The 20,534-nt window shown below is 35.7% G+C and overlaps 3 protein-coding genes, 2 long non-coding RNA genes and 1 pseudogene across 5 annotated transcripts; 5 read left to right on the top strand and 1 right to left on the bottom strand.

Moving 5' to 3' along the window:
- The first annotated feature begins 2,449 nt into the window (after positions 1-2,449).
- LOC147918652 (small nucleolar RNA R71) lies at positions 2,450-2,550 on the top strand (annotated as a pseudogene).
- Positions 2,551-6,013: 3,463 nt separating this feature from the next.
- On the top strand, positions 6,014-7,825 carry LOC104770257 (putative aspartic proteinase GIP2). The gene is made up of 2 exons (XM_010494655.2): positions 6,014-6,975; positions 7,330-7,825. The coding sequence occupies exons 1-2, from the start codon at positions 6,124-6,126 to the stop codon at positions 7,687-7,689; spliced, it is 1,212 nt and encodes a 403-aa protein (XP_010492957.2). The 5' UTR covers positions 6,014-6,123; the 3' UTR covers positions 7,690-7,825.
- A 730-nt stretch (positions 7,826-8,555) lies between these two features.
- LOC104770256 (putative aspartic proteinase GIP2) lies at positions 8,556-9,960 on the top strand. Its single transcript, XM_010494654.3, has one exon. It carries the CDS (start codon positions 8,608-8,610, stop codon positions 9,823-9,825), a length of 1,218 nt encoding a protein of 405 aa, XP_010492956.1. The 5' UTR covers positions 8,556-8,607; the 3' UTR covers positions 9,826-9,960.
- A 2,776-nt stretch (positions 9,961-12,736) lies between these two features.
- On the top strand, positions 12,737-14,690 carry LOC109131316 (uncharacterized). Its single transcript, XR_002036941.2, has 3 exons — positions 12,737-12,883; positions 13,562-13,693; positions 13,933-14,690. It is a non-coding gene; the product is annotated as an uncharacterized LOC109131316 (long non-coding RNA).
- A 1,575-nt stretch (positions 14,691-16,265) lies between these two features.
- LOC104770255 (putative aspartic proteinase GIP2) lies at positions 16,266-17,649 on the top strand. Its single transcript, XM_010494653.3, has one exon. It carries the CDS (start codon positions 16,393-16,395, stop codon positions 17,557-17,559), a length of 1,167 nt encoding a protein of 388 aa, XP_010492955.1. The 5' UTR covers positions 16,266-16,392; the 3' UTR covers positions 17,560-17,649.
- Positions 17,650-18,878: 1,229 nt separating this feature from the next.
- Positions 18,879-20,226, bottom strand: LOC104770254 (uncharacterized). Its single transcript, XR_015594163.1, has 3 exons — positions 19,968-20,226; positions 19,545-19,829; positions 18,879-19,440 (listed from the first exon to the last, which is right to left on the bottom strand). It is a non-coding gene; the product is annotated as an uncharacterized LOC104770254 (long non-coding RNA).
- Positions 20,227-20,534: the final 308 nt, after the last annotated feature.

The raw sequence follows: 20,534 nt of genomic DNA, 5'->3' as shown, positions 1-20,534 counted from the left end.
GTTCTGAGATCAAGCATAAACAAGTAATCATTAGAGTGTTAGCCAAATAAGAGAAATCATTAGTCAAGATCATAATTCCCAAAGATAAAAAGAAAAATTTGAAAAATTTGACTCAAACTTTATGGTTTTGACTGACACAACTGAAACTCAAAAACAGAAATCATAGTTAGTAACTAACCTCCCCCAGACTTAAACAACACTGTCCCCAGTGTTATCAAGTAAGAGGAAAGCAAAAATAAAAATAAAATAAACAAAAATCAAAATCAAAAGAAAAAGAAAAACCTACCAGTGGGTTGCCTCCCACTAAGCACTTGTTTTCAGTCATTAGCTTGACTGTGGTGGAGTTCAGGCATCCGTAGGATCAGAACATGGCATTGAGGTCCTCTTCATCCAAGGTGGTGTATAAGCTTTAGGTGCATGAGGTTTTCCAAGGATGTGAAAAACAGGACCATGGCGGAACTTAGGTATGGGAGGGTATCTCTTCTGTCCTGCAAAATCATCAACAGAAGAAACAAGCGCTCTACGATAATCTCGTGGCTTGGTTAACTGCAAAACAGTTTTTATCTCTTTGAAATTCTTGTTGATGATAGGAGGAAGTTTAGGAGAAAAAGATGCATACCTTGGCCTTACCTGAGGGCTCTGGAGGGTGGAATGGAAGACTTTCCGTTTGGGAACAGGTTTCTGTCTTGGAGCTTCAACTTTGGACAAGATTTGTTTCGGATGTGGAGGGGTGTCGATCGATGCCTCCTTGTTGGTGTCGATCGACACTGAGCCTGATGCCCGTGTTGCTGAAACTTTTTCAACAGAAAAAGTATGTCCATCAATAGTAGGAGCTCTCCTCAGTTTATTCATCTCAAAACTCATACTCAAACCATCCACATTCAGTGTTATGTGTCCTTTCTGCACATCGATGATTGCACCAGCTGTAGCCAAGAAAGATCTTCCTAAGATGAGAGGATCTTTAGGCTCTTGATCATACTTCAGCACCACAAAGTCAGTGGGAATCATGAAGTTGCCAACCTTAACTGGAATATCCTCTAAAACACCTTCAGGAATTCTTCGGGAGCGATCAGCCAAGATAAGAGAAATCTAAGTTGGCTTGAATTCTGTCATCCCAAGTCTCACAGCAACAGAATGTGGCATCAAGTTGATGCTAGAGCCAAGGTCACAAAGTGAGTGAGAAAACCTTCCTGCTGAGATTGAGCAATCAAGTACAAAGCTTCCAGGATCTGGTAACTTCTTAGCAGTCCTACATTGAATGATTTCACTCACTTCCTTAGAGACAACCACCTCCTGCTTCCTCTCTTTCTTCCTCTGTGAAGGTTGGTTTAACAGAATTGCACTGACATCCTTAGTAAGCAGTGCTCCTTCTTTAGGGCTCAAACCATTGGATACCATTCTCTTGACATAGCGCTTAAGTGGTGGTGAAAGCTTTACTGCATCAATCAATTGCATCTCAATCATCACCTTGTCCATCATTGCTTTGCATCTAGCTTCCTCCATCTCATGCTTAGACTTTCTTGGCTTGGGAAAAGGAATCTTAGGCTTGTAGACCCTTTCAGCAGCTGGAACCTGAAATTTTGCGGTTTCTGGGCTCGTCTGGGATGAGTGTCGACCGACACCCAGGTGGTGTCGATCGACACCATCATCTGAAACCGAGAGATTGGTCGATTTCTCTTCGTTTTCTGCAGAAGCAATTTCAACATCATCTTCATCCCTCACAGATATGGCATTACAAGCATGCTTAGGGTTTGACTCATTTCTTCCAGGAAGAAAACCCTCTTGTCGTTTGACAGACCCAACAGTCTGAATAACCTGATTCTCCAACTTCTTAACATGAATGTTCAATGCTTCAATCTTTCCATTCAGCTCAGTATAGACATTGTCAATCTTTCCATTGAATGTCACTGTCAAATTCTCTTGACCTTGTAGAAGCTGCTCAAGCATGGCCTCCATTCTACTCTCAGAAGAAGTCTTAGGAGGTGGAGACTGATAAGATGAATTCCCATAGGTTCTTGTATAGCCATTGTTCTGTTGCTGCTTCTGGTCACCATTGTAAGGTCTGTTGCCTTGCTGATTTCCAAACCGCTATCCCTGATTCCCATACACATAGTTCACATCTTCCTCTTGGTGTCCTTGATCAGGTTCTGGCTCATATGTCTCAACCTCAGCAGCAAAATGAACAGATTTCTTACCCATAAGGAGATTGTGCACTGAATCAAGCTTAGCATTAACAGAAGCTAGCTGATTTGAATCATATCCTCCATGTAATCTCTTCCTTTTAGCATCTGCTCTCTTAGTACTATTGCTAGCAGCTAAGTTCTCAATCAACAATTCAGCATCTTCTGGCATTCTTGTCTTGAAATCCCCATGACTTGCAGCATCTAAAGCTAACTGATACTCCCAGTCACACCCTCTGAAGAAGATACTTAGCAATTGAACCCTTGAGAAACCATGGTGTGGACAGTCCCTTTGGTAAGCCTTGAATCTCACCCAAGCTGCTTTGAAGGCTTCATCTGGTCTTTGCTTGAAAGAAGACAGCTTGATTCTCAACTCATCTGACATTGCATCATCATAGAAATGGTTGAGGAAAGCCACTTTGACATCACGCCAGCTTGTCAATGATCCAGCAGGCAGCAGTTTCAACCACTGAGATGCCTCTCCCGCAAGTGAGTAAGGGAAGAGTTTGCAGAAGATGTAGTCCTCAGTCACCCCATTAGCCTTGATGCTAGTCACCAGATCCTCAAAATGCTCAATGTGATCCAAGGGCTTCTCATTGGGCAAAGCAGAAAAAGGTCTTTGCCCAACTAGTTGAAAGTACGCAGGTTTCAACTCAAAATCATTCCTCTGAAAAGGGGGAAGAACAATAGCAGACCGGTTCTCATACACTAGATCAGCCCGATTGTAGTCAGCAATGGTCCTGATCAGATCCCGGTTGTTCTCCCGTCGTCGAACGGGGTTCTGTACGTGGTTGGCAGCTCCACGCACGTCTGCAGCTGGGTGTCGATCGATGCCACCTGGTTGGTGTCGATCGACACCAAGATTCGGCTCATCAACGACACCAGCTTGCTGGTTCACGACAGCCTGCTCGTTAACAACAGGTTCAGCAATCACGTTTCCTTCTGCATCAAGCTTTTGGCCATGCTCATTGCGCAAGTGGCCCTCTTGATCCCTCAAAACACCAGCCTCATCACGCATCAGAATGATCGGATTAACCATCTTCAGAGACTTGGCTGCTTTTCTGTTCTCACGCTCAAGTTTTCCCAACTCTTGGTTTGAAAGCTTCAGAATTGGACCAGTCTTGTTGCTCCTTGTGTTAGGCTTATTAGGCATACACCTGAAACACACAAGAGAGAAGAAAACAAAAGCGTGTTAGTTTGAAAATAAAAAGAAAAATTTAGACAAAATCTAAAACTCAAATCTAATGGTAGATCAAAGAGTCCCCGGCAACGGCGCCAAAATTTGATATGCTCAAATTAATCCCTAGAGCTACTCTCTCAAATTAAGAGATCAATGTAGTACTTAGGGGTCGAATTCCACAAGGACTCAAGACTACACAATAAATTATAGAGTTTTTCAATTATGCTAAACAAATTAAATTGAATTAAAATAAAAGCAATGCAAAATATTAAATAAAAGCTGTTGTAAATTCAGGAAAATCAAAAAGCTAGACCTAGGGAATTTCTCAGGAAATTATGAAATATTAAATCAGGAAATAAATAGGATTCAGACAATTAAGAACAGATCTAGAACTCTAAACACTTTTGTAAATTAAACCAGTTCTCACTGCAAATAATATATAAATTTAAAACCAGAAAATCCAAATCTCTTTGCAAAATTCTAGGTAATAAATCAGCTTTAAAAACAAGTTTAGATTGTTCACAAAATTATTAAATCAAATCTCTTTGCAAGAAATAATTTTGCTCATCAAAAGGTTTTATCAGGAAAATTAATTATATTTTCATATCAATTTATTTTCCTAAAGTATTAATTCTAGATGGCCAATCAAGAATTAATATGAAGAACAACCTAAGATGAAGATCTAGATAGATAATGAATCCTAAATAAACAGATCTAATAATTCATAAAATCCCTGTGAAAAACCCTAAACCTAACAAGCAAACTACTCAGACATAATCATTGAAGAACAAAACATCTTTCTGAATAATAAGCAATAGAGATTAAAAGAGTAAGAAAGGAGTTTAAGAATTCTTCTCTACAAAGCAGATCTGATCTCTCTCTCCAATGGCTCTCAAAAATCTCTCAGGGTTGCAGAAAAATAAAACTTGCTAGAATACAACTTAAGAGTTTGGAAAACCTAAAAACTATATATATATATGTCCTAAAACACGTCAGGAACTAGTCTTGCAAATATGGAAAACTTCGGGCAACTTTATAAAACTTCCAAATTTGGCTCTCTCGTCGGTTTGGATTGGGTGTCGATCGATGCTAAGGCAGTGTCGATCGACACCATCTCCTCTAATTGATTCCAAGTTGATTTCTTGCGGATTATTGCTCCAAACTGATCCAAATTGCTCCACTTTGCTCCTTTCATGCTAAAAACCTGTAAAGACTCAAAAACAATCTAGAAACAAATGAAAAGACACTAAAAGACTCCTTATATCATGGTTAAAAACCACAAAAACCATGATATATCAGTACACAACTTAGTTTTTGTAGACTTTATATTTTTTATAAATGATTACAAATGCATACAAATAGGTCATATAAAGGATATACAGTATCCATAAATGAACAACTCTTCATATATAGATAATAAATAATAAATCCATAAATCCCATAAATCGTGGAGCAAATATATCTTCGGTTTTTTAATCGGATAATATATTATAATAAACAATAGTAATACATAATAGGCTTCTACGATAACATAGGCCCAACTATGGCATTGTAAATCGTTTGTTTAGTATCTTTCAATCCACATATGGCCTATTAATCAGAAGAAAAAATATACAAAATATCCACATTTTAAACATTTTCCGAGAAAACATATTTTTAAAACTATGAATGTTTTAAAATATTATAAAAATAATAATAAAAGACAAACAACAAACATACATGATCATTTTTAAAAAAGTAAAATTTGAAAATACAACACTTTAAACAAAAATTAAATTATAAATGAAAAAGATTCTAATTCGTGCTACAGCACGGGTCCAATCCCCTTTATAATAAAACGGAAGTACACAACATTATTTTGGTAGACTTTATAATTTTAATAAATGGTTACAAATAGGTTTTACATATATTGTAAATTAATCCATATATTAATTGTAACAAATAAAACCTTAATTGTAACAAAAAATCTTAAACGGGTTATTCTAAATTGATAGTTCATGGATATTCCAAACTTTATTTCGGAAGATCACATATATGGTTCCAAATATCTAGAATCACAATATTACCAATTTATTTTCCACAGATTTTATTGATAAACCACATCAATAAAAAAAGTTATTAAAGGGATAAAAATATACTCACAATCATAAAAAGTAATCAAATCTTGCTAATTTAACAAGATTAATCGTGATTTTCGGGATCGTATTCAGAAATAAAAAATTAAATCTTAATGCTAGATTAGGACCGTGCTAGAGCACCGGTTGAAATTCCTTTTATTTATATTATAATTTTAAAATAAAATATAATTTATATGATTGATTTTAAAAGTTTCTAAGGTCCTAATCTATCATTAATCATGATCTTCAGAATCGTATTTTATTATAAAATAATAATATAAATAAAAAAGATTTCAACTCATGCTCTATCACGGGTCCTAATCTAGTTAAAATGTTACTTAAACTAGCGTACTAGGAAACACCGACTGATCTTCTCCAAATATTTCAATTGTTGTCAATTGTCATGTGTTACATATGCGTAATACTCTCATATTTGTAAGAGTGCGCGTAATTCAACGTCAACCTCAAAATAATTAAACATTTAAATAATAACCATTATTTTAGTGTTTCCACATCTCCTTAGATCCAAGATGTGTGTTTACATGTATAAATACCATACATCTACAGTCCATATTCATCACAAACAAACAATCACATTCATCATTTCATTCAAAAAAAAGAAAAAAAAGTGATCCAAGAAAAAAAAATGGGTAGCCTCACGCGTCTCATAGTCATTCTCTCCATTTTGGCAGCCATAACTCTGAAATCAAACTCTCAATACCTTCTTCCTATCACAAAACACGAACCCACAAATCAATTCTACACCACTCTCAACATCGGATCCGCCACAAAATCTCCCGTAAACCTCCTCCTCGACCTCGGAACAAACCTCACCTGGCTCAATTGTCGTAAACTCAAATCTGTATCATCACTCCGCCTAGTCACGTGTCAGAGCTCCACATGCAAGTCCATCCCCGGTAATGGCTGCGCCGGCAAATCCTGTCTTTACAAGCAACCAAACCCTCTCGGTCTAATCCCCGACGTAACCGGCCGTGTCGTCCAAGACAGAGTCTCTATCTCCACCACAGACGGCGGTAAATTCCTCACCCCGGTTTCAGTACCCCGCTTCACATTCTCCTGCGCCGGTGAGAAAGCACTCCACGGCCTTCCTCCTCCAGTCGCCGGAGTTCTTGCTCTTTCTCCCGGATCTTCGTCGTTCACGAGACAGGTGACGTCAGCGTTTAACGTTATCCCTAAATTCTCTCTCTGCTTGCCTTCTTCCGGCACCGGTCATTTCTATATCGCCGGCGTCCATTACTTTATCCCGCCGTTCAACAACAGCAGTTTTCCGTTTCCGATGACTTTCACGCCCATTAGAGGCGTTGATTCAGGAGATTATCTACTCAACGTCCTCAATATATACGTTGGCGGGACTCCCTTGTCGTTGAAACCCAATTTGCTTAATGGTGGAGCTAAACTCAGCACGGTGGTTCCTTACACCGTACTCCACACCGACATCTACAATGCTCTTGCTGAGTCGTTTACACTCAAGGCAAAGGTATTCAAAACAAAAACCTCATCGTTTGATATTGGACTTCGAAATTTAAAGATAAAATCCACCTAAAGATTACAAGTTCATGTGGTCGATTTACTTAAGAATTAAAGATTACTTCATAGTTCATACTGATGCATTCGTATTAATTAACTATGAGGTGATATTTTTCTAATGGAAACATCTTATATATTTTTTTTGACATTTGAAGTAGATCTACGAATATGAAACCATATAAAAATAATATATAGGTTTTTAATTGATAAATTTATGTGTTTATTGAAAATGACTAAAGCGATTGAATAACTGTTTTATTTATTTTTAAATTAATTTTATTTATTTGTGGTTTGAATGATACAGGCAATGGGAATATCTAAGGTTCCATCGGTGGCGCCGTTTAAACATTGTTTCGATGCAAGCACTGCCGGAAAGAAGTTGACGGGGCCTAACGTGCCGGTGATAGAGATTGGTTTGCCGGGGAGGATAGGGGAGGTGAAGTGGGGGTTCTACGGTGCGAATACCATGGTAAAAGTGAAGGAAACAGTGATGTGTTTGGCGTTTATCGACGGTGGCAAGAAACCGAAGGCTTTGATGGTGATTGGGACGCATCAGGTTCAAGATCATATGCTCGAGTTCGATTTCAGTAGAACGGTTCTCGCTTTTAGTGAGTCACTCTTGCTTCAAAACACAAGCTGCTCCACTTGGCCTTCCCAAAAGTAGAGTCAATCACACATGGATCATCTTTGACTTTTCAATTTAGTACACTTCTTGGTATTGTATGACACGTTTTCCATGACACATGTGTGTTCTTATCGAAAACAAAAAAAAAAGAAAATTATCACCCTTTTCTCTTGAATATCGTTTATTTTAGGTATACTATTTCCTCTGTTTCAAAATTTAGGATGTTTTGAGTAAAATACATATATTAAAAAATAATTATTATTAAAAAATTCAATTTTTGATTAAAAAAAAAAAGTTCAACTAATTATAAATAAAAGTGCATAATATAAAGTATTAAACTAATCTAAAAGTTGCATAGAAATTTAAAAACATCATATATTATGAAACAAACAAATTCTCTAAAATATCTTATATAATGAAACGGAAGAAGTATTATATTTGTTTATTTGATAAAATTAATGTTTTAAGGATTTTGCACATTAACAAATACTTATATAAATATATATATATATATATATTTAAACCTGAAAGCCAAATTTAAATTTGTAAATTCAAAAGTTGAAATTAAATTTATAGTATCTATTATACTCTGAAAATCTCAACTAAAACAAAATCGATGTGTTTCAAAATTTTCAATTTTCTGTATATATATATATATATAAGATAATATATAATTATATATATGATAAGATAACCATATGAGATTGAAAAGAGTATATACTCTTCTACAATATTGTATGAGAAGCTTTCTAATTTCTATAATATTGACTCAAATTCCGTTGGAGATGCTCTTATATAAATATAATTAAATAGAAAGCTTCCAAGGAAATCTACCAAAGGTTTCAGGGCAAGCTATAAAGCTACCAAGGGAACACTTGATTATTATAAATAGACTATCACTTCCATTATAGCAACCATACCATTTTCCAAATCAAGAAACAAAAATATTATACAATAATGGCTGCTCCGATCAATTTGTTATCACTCTTTATCATCTTAACCCTACAAACCTCCCTCGCCGTCGGCGTCAACAAACCAAACCCACCGGCTTTTCTACTTTCCTTGATCAAAGACAAAGCCACGTATCTCTACTACACAAACCTCAACCTCGGTAACAACAATCACTCTCCTCTCACTCACAGCCTCGCCGTCGATCTCGGCGGTGGATCATCCGTTCTCCTCCGTTGCAACACCGCCGTAAAATCCACAACTTACCTCCCAATCCGCTGCAACTCCGCTAGATGCAAACAAGCAAAGCTAGACTCGTTCTGTTTCAACAAGACCACCACTTGTGGCAAATACGTTTCCACTTCCTTCACCGAGCATCCACTCAACACACTTCTCGGTATTGACTCCGTCTCTCTCCCCATCTTGAAACGTAACGGCGTCACTAAAACCGTCCACTCTTCGCTGACTTTGACTTGCACCAACGACGCTAACGCCTTGAAACTTAAGCCGGAGGTTGTTAACGGAACCATCGGTCTTGGAAAGTCCTTGATCTCACTTCCGTCACAGCTCGCGTCCATGCACAAAACCCCGCGAAAATTCGCTCTCTGTTTGCCCTCTAAACCAACCGGATTAGGGAGCCTTCTCATTGGAGAAGGCTCTCCTTACACTAACGATGTCTTCAAGAACTTAGCCTCAACTCCTCTGATTGTTGACAGATCGTCCGGTCGGTACTTCATTGACGTGAACTCCATCGAAATCGTTGGAAAGAACGTTCCTTTGGATAAGAAAAGCCGTGGAAACGCTATGATATGTACATTGGCTCCTTTTACCATCTTGCAGACTTCCACTTACAAGGCTATGGTTAGGGAATTCGTGAGAGAAGCTAAGCTGTTGAGAGTCGCAGAGCCAGAGGTGAAGCCTTTCGAGGCATGTTTCAGCTCCAAAGGGATGGAAAGTGCAACGGCGGTTCCGGTGATTGATTTGGTGGTGAACGGCGGAGCTAAGTGGAGGATCAATAGATGGAACTCGCTAGTGAAGGTGAAAAGAGATGTGGTTTGTTTAGCGTTTTTGGACGGAGGTGTGAATATGAAGACGATGGAGATGGTGATCGGAGGTTTTCAGATGGAAGATCATCTTGTGGAATTTGATCTCGAAGCTTCCAAGTTCACTTTCTCGTCTTCGCTTTTACTTCGCAATACTTCTTGTACCCAAAACATGATTTTGTAATCTTTATATATCATCGACTGTTTCTCTTAATAAACCTCAAGAAATTAAAATAAACAACAACCGAGGGATTATTGTAATACGGAATATACTATGAATACCATTATAGTAATATAAGGAGTAATGTTCTATTGTGAAGCTAAAGTACTAAAACGGAGTGGTCGTGCGTTTTACTAGTAGAAATTTTGAAAGGTTTTTGTTAAAAGCTTCGAATCCATACCATTCCGCACGATATGAGACAGTTAGAACTTAGAACAATATCATTTTATCGGATGTCCCCGAAGGGACAGAACAATATCATATATATGTATTTTGTTACTATTAGAATCGTATTGCAAATTTTTAAATTGTTTTATACGTTTATGAAAAACCTAATAGCCTAAGTTGGCAACATTTTTCTTCTTGACACACAAAAGTGTAGTTTTTTGTTAATCAGTTATAAATTTATTACTGGCCAATTGAATGGGATCAGATCATCCGTTTGGATCGGAGCATCAAGCAGCGCAACCCAGGGCTATCATTCTTCCCTTCTCCAGCTAGAAGAAGAAGCCTAAGTTGGCAACATTTTTCTTCTTGACACACAAAAGTGTAGTTTTTTGTTAATCAGTTATAAATTTATTACTGGCCAATTGAATGAGATCAGATCATCCGTTTCGATCGGAGCATCAAGCAGCGCAACCCGGGGCTATCATTCTTCCCTTCCCCAGCTAGAAGAAGAACTTAAGCAACAATATCATTGGGCCTGACTCAGGGGCGGACCCAGCAAAAAAATTTAGTGGGGCAGATTGTTACTAGGTGCTGTTAAACCTTTGACATTGGTAGATTTTAAGCTTGTTCTCAAACCATTGTGCCAATAAATGATTCATGCATAGTGTAAATTTTTTACTTATTTGTATTTTACTGGTGGCAACTGCCACCACAACTCTTAACAATATCATCGGGCCCCGACTACAATACAAGTCATGAGCGACAGCGTTGTGGCAGGTGGAAGCCATTGGGATATTACTGTTTGAGCTGATGCTTTCCTTTAAACTGTACAGGAGGAAGAAATATAGTTACACAAAATTTCCTACTTTGCACCAACTGATCACACCCTAAAAATATTACAAAGATTTTAGTTTTTTTTTTTGTTTTTTAATTTTAATATTTTCCGGTTTATATATATATTTTTTGTTTATATGATATGCTCAAATTAAACCCTAGAGCCACTCTCTCAAATTAAGAGATCGATGCAGTACTTAGGGGTTGAATTCCACAAGGACTCTAGATTACACAATAAATTGTAGAGTTTTATAATTATGCTAAAGAGATTAAATTAAAATTGAAATAACAATGCAAAATATTAAATAAAAACTGTTGTAAATTCAGAAGATCAAAAAGCTAGGTCTAGGGAATTTCTCAGGAAATTACAAATTATTAAATCAACAGATAAATAGGATTCAAGCAATTAAGAACAGATCTAGAACTCTAAACACTTTTGTAAAATAAATCAGTTATCACTGTAAATATTATCTAAATTTAAAACCAGAAATCTAAATCTCTTTGTAAAATTCTAGGTTAAAAATCAGCTTTAAAAACATGTTTGGATTGTTCACAAAATTATTAAATCAAATCTCTTTGCAAGAAATAATTTTGCTCATCAAAAGGTTTTATCAGAAAAATCAATTATATTCTCATATCAATTTATTTTCCTAGGTTATTAATTCTAGGTGATCAATCAAGAATTAATATGAAGAACAACCTAAGATGAAGATCTAGAAAGGTAATGAAGCCTAAATAAACAGATCTAATAATTCATAAAAACCCTATGAAAAACCCTAAACCTAACAAGCAAACTACTCAGACATGTTTAATGAAGAACAAGACATCTTTTCTGAATAATAAGCAATTTGATATTAAGAAGTAAGAAGGCAGTTCAAGAATCTTCTCTCTACAGATGAAATCAGATCTGTCTCTCCCAAAAGCTCTCAAATCAACAAGGTGGTTGAAATAAAAATTGCTAGAAAATAACTTAATGGTTTTCAAAACCTAAAAATACTATTTATATGTCCTAAAACACGTCAGGGACTTGTGTTGCAAATATGGAAGACTTTGGGCTAAATTGTAAAACTTCCAATTTTTGGCTCTCTTGTCGGTTTGGACTGGGTGTCGATCGATGCTCCTTCAGTGTCGATCGACACTGGTCAGTTGATCAAACTCCAAATTGACTTCTTTGATTAAATGCTCCAAAACAATCCAAATTGCTCAATTTTGCTTCTTTCATGCCAAAATCCTATAAAACCTGTAAAGACTCAAAAACATCCTAAAAACAAATCAAAAAACACTAAAAGACTCTTTATATCATGGTTAAAAACCACAAAAACCATGATACATCATTATACAAAAAAAGAAAAATTCCTTTTGTAATCATTTCTCTTATTTCTTTACATTATATTCAAATTCAAAACAATATACAACACTATCATATACTTGCTATATTAAAAAATATAAGGTATTTTGAAAGTAAAAAAATTGACGTGAACCCCAACCATGTCAGTTATATAAATTTGTAGTTCTGGAGCACTCAAGTTTGCATCCATTAAATACCATTTAAAAAAATATACTATCAATTTTTGCTAACTCTCAATCGGCGGATCTTTTCCATCTTTTCAAAACAATGAACTGTTGTCACTTGTCACGTAACTCACGACGTGTTGCGAAATTATGCATGCATGATGATAATAGGCTAAGTTCTTGTAGATTTTCATTTTCTCTAAATCAATACAATAAAAGTAGAAGTGTTTCTTTCCAGGTGTTGACACATCAGTAAAAATCAATAACCAATTAAATTATAACAAATAATACACATAAGCTAAAAACCTGCCACGCTGGACGCACTCCAAATCCTTCGCTTGTAAACGTTTCTCTTATCTCTGTTCAATCTTAAGCTCCGTGATCGATTTCGAATCACCATCAACTATCATTGTGATTAAGCAGCGGTTTTTTCATCTGATTGTTACTTCTCTTCCACTATTCACCGCTGGATGACTCGATTCCAAGACTTTAGCCGGGAATCTCTATAGTAGATCTCTCTCTTATGCATATCTGGGTTTTTTTCATTTGATCTTCCGATTGATTGCTTATGGTTGACCTTTGATTATTCTCATATATGCATATGACAGTCTAATGTTTTTTGTTAATTCATCTTCTGCTTTCTAATTCCATATCTAATTCAGTTTCAATGTATAATTTTTTCCTGCTTTCGCCCAGGTATATAAATGAGTTGTTTGCTTGTATAAGAGTTTTCTAACATAAGATTCTTTAGACTATGTTGTACTGGTCTTACTGTATATATGTATTCGTTCATTGTTCCTTTGTTATGCTTAAGGAAATGTATTATGTAAGAATCATGTAAGGTATGTGTTTGACATGGCGCTTTCTTCAAGATACACAATTTCTAATCAGAAGAGGATTTGAGAAAAATTCAACTTGAATCGCTTGGATGCACCTCCTATATAAATTGATAAATTTCTTGGTTTATATTAGAACAGTAACATGGCTTCACGGTGATCAAACAATATTAACTTGTAGGCATGGCTTCATGGTTTCTATTAGTTTGGTTTGAATCTCGTCGATCTTGTTGGTGGTGAATTTAATAAAAAAATTGTAGGCATGGCCATTTGACTTTCCCTATTGACAAAATGTTTATGTCACCAAATCATTGGGGGATTCTTTTATTTAATCATGAATTCAAATGCAGGACTGTAGGCATGGCAAAGCGTGGGGAATTGCTCACAAAGATGGTGGGTTCTGTTCTATCATCTGTTTCCTTATTCAAATGTGTATCAGTTAAAATACGTCACTTGCTTTGTACTTTTACGATTCATACCAGGTAACCTTCTTCCTAAATATATTTCCTCATATGAATCCTTCAAACTCTAGAAAGTAAATTGCCTTTTGAGTGTTTCTGTAATTGGAGTGTTTGGTTTGGTCTATCTGATATTTTATAAAAAAATTGAATTGTTTTATGATACTTGCCTTGTGGTGAATAATTTGTTTTCTTAGTTTTTGTGCAACATCTTCAATATGTGATCTATTTCTAAGGTTGGTTCCTCGTGTTTTTTATTACAGTTGGCTAGGATAGAGTAAGAACATAGACCGGTCTTTGATTTCTTTCAACCTGAGGTTTGACACTTCTTCCTGTTCTTTTGATTAAGTTGAGATTACTTTGTAAAATCGTTATGGACGGTAAGTATTTTTTTTGTTTATGTTTCAGTTCACTTATCAGTGTCCTGCTGTTTTCACTTATCAGTGTCCTGCTGTTTTCACTTCTATCAACTAATAGATGTCCTCTTCAGGCTCTCTGATTTTAGTAAAACAAAACTATATGACATGCAAAAGATGAAGAAACAGAAAGAAAGGGAAGATGTGTGAACTGAATATAAATCTTGGCAAATTTGGAGGAAAAATTGGTGGTGGAAGTCCAAAGAGCAGAGGGAAACATAAGCTAGAGGAGAGAGTCTTCAAATCAATTGTAGTGTATTTCAAGAGTAGTGTTCTTGATAGCATTTGCTACATTTTTGTTCTTGAAGAACTAACGACAGAGATAAGAAAATTACCAATTACGGTAAGACCAAGATCTGAGGAGAAATTGGAGGAGGCAAAGAGAGTAGATGACAAAAGAGAAGAGGCAACAAAAGGAAAGGAAAGTAATTGTGGTAACGAAAAGTGAGAAATAAAAATTACTATAACACCATGTATTCTATAATGGACCTATAATTTAGAGTTATAATAAGTAACTAAGCTTGGTCCATATTCACTTACAGTTACCAGTTTTTATGAACTGTTTATCATATTCATTCAAAAATCTCATAACAAAGTCTGGTCCATCTTTTTCGGTTTATATATTTTCATTTTGTTTTCGTAACGTGTATTCAAAATATGCAAAACATAAACAAAAGCAATTAAAGAGAAACAAAAACATCTTTAAGCAATAATATAATTTTTTTTTTTTTGTCAACTATTGGGCCACAACTGGCCGGCCCATTAACCAAATTCCTACATTCCTAGGAACATGGATTCGATCTCAGGTGTGATGGCGCCTTCTACAAATGGACTTACCTCCTGCCACTGCACTAAAGTCACTTCAACAATAATATAATTTTTATATTTGCTTATTTATATTATTGTGATTAAATTATGATTTTTTAGAGATAAAACAAATAGAAATAATATATAGAAATAACAAATTTAATTAAATTATGATTTTTTAGAGATAAAACAAATAGAAATAATATATATGGGACTAATTCTATAAAAATAAAAATCTCAACACAATAAAGAAAAATATAACAAACAGACTAAATATTTATTTAATTGATTAGAGAAACGTTTTTACAAAAAAGTACTGAATAAGAATAATTTACAGATAGATATACCGATTCTCCAAAACAAATCGAAGAAATAACTACTGCATGTGGGCGAGACTACTCGATATATCTTTCATCTTTGTCGGCAATAACCCATAAAGTACACGTGAGTCTTGCTGGATTTCACATTTTCAGATCTTCATCGTAAAAGAGAAAATTATTAAATGTTTTTTCGGCTCCAAAGTTCTAAAGATGCTACTTTAGGTTAAAACTAAATATGATAAAATTATGCCAGTGGATACATTTATCTAAATGTGGGACAAAATGAACATCAATTATTTTTCTATTAATGTAAAACCAACCCAAAACGAACAATATATCTAGATTACCCACTCTAGTCTCTAGCAAATGAATAGTAAGTAGTTCGACGTCTGCACACAAGTTAGTGTAAATGTGTTGGACTGAGAGAAAATGAAGTACTTTAATACTTTTTTCTTGATCAAAATATGAAGTGCCCCAAATTCCCATCTCTTTTTTTCTTGGTTGGACCAACCGGCACCATACTCATCTCGAAACTCGACATTGCTGATCATTTGTTTTAGCCTCGACTGTCGGTATTTTTTTAGCTAAAGCCGGATTTAATATTTTTTAAAAAGTGGATATTAAATTATTAATTCCAATAAAACAGTTTTGAAAAAAAATTTCCCAATCCAACCCAGGCATCGAGTGTCGGTATTGAAGCCCAAGTGGGATTTTTCAATAAAATATGTTCCGGAAAACGTGATATATTTGGTATAAAAAAATAGACATTTTCTAAAAAATGTCTATTCTTAATAGTATATTCTATTTCTCCTGTTTTATAAAGATAGACTTTTTCTAAGAAAACTTTTTGTTTCGTAAAAATTAGGTGTTTCATGCAAAATTTATGTAACATTTATAGCTTTATTCCTATTCACTAGAACTAAATCTCTCGCTAATATATTTTTTATATTTGAAAATCTAAATTTTCATATTAAAATGAGACAACGTGGGAAGATGCTTCTGGGTTCTGACTGTCATTCCAGAATGACAAAAACTTACCGAAAATGTTAAAATCTAAAATCCCAAAAAGAAACGAAGAGGACACATAACATTCTATAAATATACATGATGGTTAGTCTTAGTAATTCACATCACAAGTCAGCAGTCCCCAAGTAACAACTCTCCAAAAAAAACAGAAAAAATGGCTCCTCGTGTGATCTTTCTTCTCCTCTCCCTTGTTTTTCTCTACCTGACAAACACATCACACTCGTTGGAAAAGTTTCAATCATTTATACACCCAATAAAAAAAGACGAGGCCACAAAAACCTATACCATCCCTCTGTCCATCGGCTCAAGTTCCACCCACGAGTTCGTCCTTGACCTCAACGGAGTCGCACCGTTATCGCAAAACTGCGCCACAGCCGCCAAATCCTCAAGCTTCCACCCCATCAGATGCGGCTCAACGAGATGCACCTACGCAAACCCGACCTTCTCCTGTCCCAGCAACCCCACCACTAAGACGAAGACACCGTGTCGCTCCTCCGACAATGCCCGGCTCTTCCGCGACACCGTCCCGTTATTTTACTCATCCAATGGAGTATACACTAGGGACAGTGAAAAGAGCTCTTCGCTGAGTTTGACCTGCACTGATGGTGGTCCTTTGAAAGGAACCATCGGTCTCGCTAACACTCACTTGTCCATTCCCACGCAGCTAGTCTCCATGTACAAGCTTCCTCCAAAGATGGCTCTCTGTTTGCCTTCCACCGAAAAATCAAAAACTTATTCTGGTGACCTTTGGATCGGTAAAGGGGAGTACTACTATCTGCCTTACTTAAAAGATGTTTCTACGATCTTTGCCTCCACGCCTCTGATCAATGACAAGTCCGGTGAGTACTTAATCGATGTGAAGTCCATCCAAATCGGTGGAAAGAACGTTCCCATACTCCATGGAGCCACAAAGATCTCCACTTTGGCGCCTTACACCGTATTGGAAACTTCCATCTACAAGGCTCTTGTCACAGACTTCTTCGGAAACGCCAAGATGGCTAAAGCTCCAGCCGTGAAGCCTTTTGGTGCGTGCTTCAGCTCCAATGGAGGACGTGGAGCTCCCGTGATCGACCTAGTGCTGAGCGGAGGGGCTAAGTGGAGGATCTACGGGTCTAATTCGCTGGTGAATGTGAATAAAAAAGTGGTTTGTTTAGGGTTTGTGGACGGAGGTGTGAATCCGAAGAACCCTATAGTGATTGGAGGCTTTCAGATGGAAGATAATTTGGTGGAGTTCGATCTCAAAGCTTCCAAGTTTTCTTTCTCTTCTTCTCTTTTGCTTCACAACACTTCTTGTTCAGTAGCTAGATTATCACCTTTCTAATTAATGCGCGTGATTAAATATCGATGTTGCATATCATTTGCTTTCAACAATAAATAAAGCGAGATATAGCAGCAGTGTCGTTTTGAATAAGTTGAACTTTTCTAAAATTTTACACCGGAGAACTTGCATTCTCGTCTTCTCGAACACCGACGGTAGAAAGAAAATTAATTTGACCTGGTCGCGTCAAAACAACTTGCAATTTCCTCGACATTAACAAACTCACTTTTAGGGTCCGAATGGTAACAGCGGATTTGGTTGTACAGAACAAATGATTTGATAGTGCGGTACGGTTCAACTGCGATACGTACGGGACAAAAATATTTGCGGTACAACTGCGGTTAATGCAAAATAAGCGGTACAAAATAATGTTTGATTGGTAAAAAAATTATTTGATGTGCGGATTTCATATTATTTTATTAATAACTGATAATTATATATAATAAATACATTTTATAAATAAAGATTATAAATAAATATATCATAAATTGAATTGTTTTCTTCATTGTTAATAAAATAGTAATTTCATCTATTATTTATAAACTTTAAAAATAAAAAAATATTTAAATTAATCATGTAAATTTGTGTTCATTAAAAGAAATCTTTGAAAAAAAGTTATTAAATTAAGAAACATTTTTTTATAACATGTTTTAACAGTTTAAATATACCAAAATATTACATTTCTTCCATATTTATCCCATAATAATAATAACAGTATTATTTTATTATTATATAACAATGATATAAGAGGAAAGTGAAGAATATATAGCCTTGAGACCTTGACAAAATATATATATGTGGGAGAAATAATAACAGTTATATACTACTTTTAATAAAAAAAAAAAATATATTATCTAGTGCGTATTTCATCTGTACTGCTGGGTAATAACTTGTGTGAACTTTGATAGCGGTCCAAGTGCAATTTCTCATCAATAAAAACGCACCATCTTTCTTTTTATTTTTTAATGCAAAACCACAAATATATAATAGTAGTGATGAATGATAACATATGTGCGTTATTCATAATTTTATGCTTCCATTCACAGCCTTAGTATATTTAATAACCTAAAAATTAGATTCAGTTATTCATAATAAACAAAAAAAATAGAGGACATTATACGGTCTTTACAGATTATTCGAGCTATCAATAAAATATGTACAAAACAGATTAAATAAAACAAAGCGAAATAAGTATATATGGCTAGAAAGCCTAGAACTAGACGAGACATATATAAGCGTCGGACAAATCAATTTAAGACTTTGGATATGTAAAGATTGGGAAGTGCAAAGAAACTTTTGTTTTTTTGAAAAGAAAGACGTTTTTGCTTAGAGAATATTATACTTGTTTTTTTTTTTTTTTTTTTTTTGTCATTTGTTAATATTGATAAACAAGGTGGAATACATGGTGGAATACATGGTAGAATACAAGATTAAGCCGGCGGAATACAAGATTCCCCCAGAATCTAATGTCCAAAAGAGGGAAACAAAGCCGGCGGACGAGTAGAGATCCCCAGAAACATAAGTGAAACCAACAAAGAAACAAACTACAAAGCAAACAATTTTAACTTAGAAAGAGGACGAACCCAAGAATTAAAAACAAAGGCAAACTAGGCTGAGTCTTTACGAAATAAACTAGTCTCAAAACGCAAGATTTCTTCTTCTGAAGCACTTGTAGAAGAGTTTTACCAAGGATACCCACGGCCAATCTGACAATAACAACCACCACCTCCTATCAAGATGAGAGCCAATCTCTCAAAACAAGAACCAAAAACTTCATAATCCGGCAAACAAGACTCGAGTACGCTTCCGGATGCGACGACGACGACTACAGCGTCCGTAACGTCTAGATAGAAGCTTTCAAAACGCAATCAGATCTGAACAGATCTGCAAAGCAAGACAAGGAGAAAAGTCTAACCTCTCGAATAAACCAAACATGAGGATTCGAGAAAGCTATCAGCCACAACAAGCCACAGCAATGAGAAGATTACCACCGAGACTAGCAATTCTTCAATCAACAAACGGAGCCTAAGCTTAGAAAGGAAACGAGCCTCATGGGAATCAAAGGTTGGGCGAGATAAAACAAGGGTGATAGGAAGGCAAAGGCTGGGCGGATAACGCAATCACAGCCACACAACACTGACGGCTTCAAATCGAACATCACATGAACGAAATAACACATGGGAAGGACCAAGCAAAGAAGATACCTTATTCTTCGAGCCATACTGTGGATCTACCAGATCCGGAATTGCTAGCATTTTTTCTATAAATTGACCCTTCCAACCGCATCCACAAACCCAAATCAGAACTCCAAGTAAACCAAAATATTCTCCAATCTAAAGTCAAACAGCTACTTAAACAATTAACCCGAAAACTTAAAACAAACTAAAACAGCAAAAAAGATACTAAGATACCTTCTCACGGCAGCGGAGAGAAGCACTGGCCACCAGAGAGGGCAAACGGAAATTGAAATTTGTTGACGGCTAGGGCAAACTCGTTGGGAGAGATGCTCGAGAGAGAGAAAAAAAAGGATAGGGATCATGAATATTATCCTTGTTTTGTGTGATAGCTCACAATTATAATTATTTTATCATAACTAATTTAAATGATAAAATGTATATATATATATATATATATATAAGGAAAAGAATAATTGTAAAAACAATTTATTTATTGTACTGGTGTTTTATTTAAAAGTTTTAACATTACTAAAATTTAAAATTTATGGATGTCATACGGCCCCATATATAGTCCTTAACTGTCTCCGTCCCCATGACGTAGAAGGTAGAACAAAGCGAAGCGCAGCAGATTTTTCTGAACTTAAGTCTTCCACTCCTCCAAAACAGATGAGCATGGGCTATCTGTCTCGTAGAGCTTAGTGTCCTCGAGAACTATGTTTATTGTACTTGAACCAGCAAAATAAAGCTAAAGTGACCTTAGAAGAAGACACAAAAACGTTTAAATTGCACGAGATATATACA

This window comes from Camelina sativa, chromosome 20 (genome assembly GCF_030686135.1).
Source record: "Camelina sativa cultivar CO46 ecotype springtype chromosome 20, ASM3068613v1".
Classification (NCBI taxonomy): Eukaryota; Viridiplantae; Streptophyta; class Magnoliopsida; order Brassicales; family Brassicaceae; genus Camelina; species Camelina sativa.
The sequence above is the reverse complement of the archived record's forward strand: the minus strand, read 5'-3'. Positions and strand labels throughout refer to the sequence as shown.

Bases quoted from the DNA above. Each gene is read 5' to 3' on its own strand.
- LOC104770256 (XM_010494654.3), top strand. From the start codon at position 8,608: ATGGCTGCTCCGATCAATTTGTTATCACTCTTTATCATCTTAACCCTA.
- LOC104770257 (XM_010494655.2), top strand. From the start codon at position 6,124: ATGGGTAGCCTCACGCGTCTCATAGTCATTCTCTCCATTTTGGCAGCC. The intron at 6,976-7,329 runs GTATTCAAAACA...TGAATGATACAG, and splicing joins CGTTTACACTCAAGGCAAAG to GCAATGGGAATATCTAAGGT.
- LOC104770255 (XM_010494653.3), top strand. From the start codon at position 16,393: ATGGCTCCTCGTGTGATCTTTCTTCTCCTCTCCCTTGTTTTTCTCTAC.